The following is a 3,968-nucleotide window of genomic DNA, read 5'->3' as shown; positions in this document are numbered from 1 at the left end:
AGGCCCCCACCATGTCCACCTTGCTGGAGATCAAGAGCAGCGTGCTCCGGCAGGTGCAGGTCTGCCCGTCCTTCCGCCGCAGGACTGAGGAGGAGCCGGGGAGCGCCAGTGCTGACCCGCAGGAGCCTGCCACGGGGGCCTGGTGGGTGCCTCACGGCCCAAAGGGAGCCCGGGAGGGTCTGTGCCCAAGGACATGGGGTGCCCTGTGGACATTGCGCTGTGCCCAAGGCCTGCCTTCAGTCATGCGGGCCGGTGGCTGGTCCTGAGCCGGCAGCCTGTGCTGGGAGCGTGAGCTTCGGGGAGGGACTGGTGACCCCACGCCTGGCCTTTCTCGGCAGGAAACCGGGGGATGGCGTGGAGTTCTTCACCCAGATGCGCCTCATCCTGAAGAAGGAGGAAGGCAGACGGAGCCTGCCATGCCCTGAGGTGAGGATGGCTCTCGGGCACTGCTGTGTAGCATGGGGGGCATTGTGCCCGGCCTCCTCACCTGCCCCCTCCACATCTGGCCTCCACCCCTCCATCCCCTCCCTGGATCACCCCCCACCCAGTCAGCCACAGGACCCCCACCTTCGGAGACCCTCACCCCAGCACCCCCTCTTAGGTCTTATTGCGCAGCAGCTTGCCAGCCCCCACCGAGCCTGTGGACCCCAACCGTGGCCTGAGAGCCCTGACCCAGGAGGAGGTAAGAGGGATGGGGTTCCGGCCCTAGGGTGGGGCTGCGAGCACCTATTGTGTGCCAGGCCAGAGTCTGGGACTCGGTGGACAGTAAAGGTGTCTGGGTGGTGGGCTGGGCCTCCCCATGCAAGTGAGTAAGGAGCAGAGGTCAGGGATGAGTAACAGCCCCCAGCAGAGGGCTAGGCAGAGGGCTAGGCAGGTGCAAAGGCACTGAGGCAGGGCGTGGATCTCTGCCAGTGGGAGGAGCTGCTGAGGGCTGGGGGCTGGACACATAGAGGGTGGGCCCAAGGAGCCTAAAGGGAAACAGGGGTGTGGTGGCAAGAGACTCAGGGTGTGCTCCCCACACCACCCACAGGTAGAGATGCTCTATGAGGAAGCGTTGTACACCGTCCTCTATCGAGCAGGAACCATGGGCCCTGACCAAGTGGACGACCAGGAGGCGCTGCTGAGCTACCTTCAGCAGGTGAGCCCCATTGGCCTGGTCTGTCCTGCTCTGAAAAGGACCGGGACCACTGCCCACCACTGACATCACTATCAGTCACCTGAACAACACACAAATGCGCACCATATACACAACATACACATATATGTGTGCGCGCACAGACAGACACACATACAGGCTGACCGGCACACCGGAAGGATGGACACACACACGCACACACAGAAGGGTAAGAAGGACAAGCAGACACATCTTTTCTCTCACCTGTGTGCTACCCCCACCCATGACATTTGCAGTCGGGCGTCCCTGTCTGGGGCCATGCCTGAGGCCCCCACGGGGATGGCGGCCTTGCTTTGGGGGTCATCTGGGCCCTCACACCTGCCTGCCCCCCACAGGTGTTTGGCACCAGCCCCGAGGAGCATGCAGAGGCCATTGAGAGAGTGAAGAAGGCCAAGGTGAGGCTGCCACCTGCCTGTGCAGAGCTGACCAGCCACATGCCCATGTTCAAGGACTTGGGTGGAGAGCACAGGGCAGGGCTGAACCCCTAGAGGCTCCTCAGCATCTCTCTGCCCACAGGCCCCCACATATGCCCTGAAAGTGTCCGTCATGCGTGCCAAGAACCTGCTGGCCAAAGACCCCAATGGTGAGCAAGGACTGGCCCGGACGTGTTAGCTGCTCCCAGACCTGGTTACTGTGGAGAGGAGGGGGTCTGGGGTCAGGGACTGAGGCACCTACTGTGTCCCAGGCTTCAGTGACCCGTACTGCATGCTGGGCATCCTGTCTGCCTCGGGCACCCCACGGGAGCCAGGCCCACACAAGGAGCAGCGCTTCAGCTTCCGGAAGGGTGCCAAGCGTGGCAGCCCGCAGCCAGCGAAGAGCATCCAGGTCACCGAGGTCAAGAGCAGTACCCTGAACCCTGTCTGGAAGGAGCACTTCGTCTTGTAAGCCCCCTCACCCAGCAGATGGTCAGGGAGGCATTGCCTGTGGTGCCGGACCAGCCCTGGGGTACCCGGGGGTGGCTGTGACCAGAGGGTGACTCCTGTAAGTAGCCTCAGTGCCTGCCTAGGAAACAAGGTGGCTTCATATGCCCACTTGCTAGAGGAGAAACTGAGTCTCAGAGATCCGTGTCCTCAGGGCCACACACCCTGTCATGGACGCTTCCCTGTGTCTCCTAAAATGGTCCCTGCCCAGTCCTGGGCAGCCCCTCACGGATATCTCTATTTTCCTTGTAGTGAGATCGAGGATGTCAGCACGGACCAGCTGCACCTAGACATCTGGTATAGACCCTGTGCCCTGCAGGCAGGGGCTGTGGGTGCCTCTGGGCTGAGGGTAGCGGGAGGGGGCACTCGGGGCTGGGCTGGGCTCCAGACAAGCCGGGTGCCCCCTTCCTCAGGGACCATGACGATGACGTGTCCCTGGTGGAGGCATGCAGGAAGCTAAATGAAGTCATCGGCCTGAAGGGCATGGGCAGGTACAGCAGGTGGGACCCTTGTGCCCTCCCAGTGCTGGTGGCTCCCCAGAGACCACACGTGTGATGCCCACCCTGCTGTGCTCAGGTATTTCAAGCAGATTGTCAAGTCAGCCCGGGCCAACGGGAAGGCGGGGCCCACAGAGGACCACACTGATGACTTCCTGGGCTGCCTCAACATACCCATCGGGGTGAGTGGGTGCGGAGGCTTCACTCACGGAGCACCTGCTTGCGGGTGCGGAGGCTCCTGGGGCACTGACGTGTCCTGTAACCCCCCCAGTCCTCCATCCTTCTAGGGCCACGGGGGAAAGCCTCACTGAAGGGGGGCGCAGGGCCAGTCTCCTTGGGACTCTGTCCCGGCACCCCAAGTGCTCACTCTGTGCTAGTCACTCCAGTCCCCTGGGAAGCGTGGAGGCCTGTGTTCTCCCCACAGCCCCACAGCCTCTGAGAACTCGCCATTCTGAGTCCCCTTCCTGCAGGAGGTGCCCGTGGCTGGCGAGGACCGATGGTTCAAGCTGGAACCACGCTCCAGCGCCTCCCGCGTGCAGGGAGACTGCCAGCTAGTGCTCAAGCTGATCACCACGCAGGTGGGGAGCCGTGGGGAGCCGTGGGGACCCCGGCCCTGCACCCCAGCCCATGGCTCAGGCCCCTGATGAAGGGCCCTGTGTTCCAGAGGGATACGGGCATGAGCCAGCGCGGGCGGTCAGGCTTCCTGTCCTATCTGCTGCTGCTCAGCCGTCTGCTGCAGTTCGAGCACCGAGCCGAGGAGGTAGAGGTGCCTTCGGGTCCTCGCGGCAGCTGGGCACGGCCTGGGGAAGGCAGGCGACGGGGACCGCCAGCGGGAGGGGATGGGGGTCTCCCACCTGCACCCACGCCCAGTCCCTCCCCCAGCCCAACTCCAGCAGCTGGCGGGGCGACCTCAGCGCGCCGGCGGCCACTGTGCTCTGCCTGCACGGCGCTCAAAACAACCTGTCTGCCCTGCAACTGGCGGTGCTGTGAGTGGGCGGGGCGAACGAGGGGCGGGGCGGTGGCATTGGCTGGGCGGGGCATGAGAAGGCCATTCCCGTGAGTGGGCGCGGCGCTCAGGGGTCTCTTAGACGTAGCGTCCTGCCCGACACCGCTGCCCTGGCTCTGGGCTGGGGGCCCCCATAGGCACTGGCAGGTCAGCAGCCGCCACCATCAGACCTGCACCCTGGACTACGGCTACCTGCTGGGGCTGCTGGAGGACATGCTGGGGCACTGGGAAGAGGCGGCCTCACTGCCCCAGGAGCAGGTGGGCTTGGCCGTGCGGCCTGAAAACGTTCTTGGAGGGCGTGCCGCGGGCCTGCTCGGGCTGGGGCCCGCAGTGAGGGCCAGTCCTCTCTCCGTCGGGTTCATGTCCAGGGA

General features: G+C 64.3%; 1 protein-coding gene across 1 annotated transcript in view; it reads left to right on the top strand.

Moving 5' to 3' along the window:
• The window catches only part of BAIAP3 (BAI1 associated protein 3), an 8,923-nt gene continuing 4,955 nt past the window's right edge, over window positions 1–3,968 (top strand). Inside the window, exons 1-14 of the mRNA XM_006763938.2 lie at window positions 1–142; window positions 339–426; window positions 602–682; window positions 1,031–1,138; window positions 1,510–1,569; window positions 1,691–1,757; window positions 1,860–2,055; window positions 2,347–2,391; window positions 2,508–2,585; window positions 2,671–2,773; window positions 3,062–3,169; window positions 3,256–3,351; window positions 3,474–3,577; window positions 3,735–3,855. Coding sequence (XP_006764001.1) covers window positions 12–142; window positions 339–426; window positions 602–682; window positions 1,031–1,138; window positions 1,510–1,569; window positions 1,691–1,757; window positions 1,860–2,055; window positions 2,347–2,391; window positions 2,508–2,585; window positions 2,671–2,773; window positions 3,062–3,169; window positions 3,256–3,351; window positions 3,474–3,577; window positions 3,735–3,855 — 1,386 coding nt within the window. The 5' untranslated portion in view covers window positions 1–11. The remainder of the gene's footprint in view (window positions 143–338; window positions 427–601; window positions 683–1,030; window positions 1,139–1,509; window positions 1,570–1,690; window positions 1,758–1,859; window positions 2,056–2,346; window positions 2,392–2,507; window positions 2,586–2,670; window positions 2,774–3,061; window positions 3,170–3,255; window positions 3,352–3,473; window positions 3,578–3,734; window positions 3,856–3,968) is intronic.

Source organism: Myotis davidii, unplaced genomic scaffold, assembly GCF_000327345.1.
Source record: "Myotis davidii unplaced genomic scaffold, ASM32734v1 scaffold599, whole genome shotgun sequence".
Taxonomy (NCBI): Eukaryota; Metazoa; Chordata; class Mammalia; order Chiroptera; family Vespertilionidae; genus Myotis; species Myotis davidii.
The sequence above is the reverse complement of the archived record's forward strand: the minus strand, read 5'-3'. Positions and strand labels throughout refer to the sequence as shown.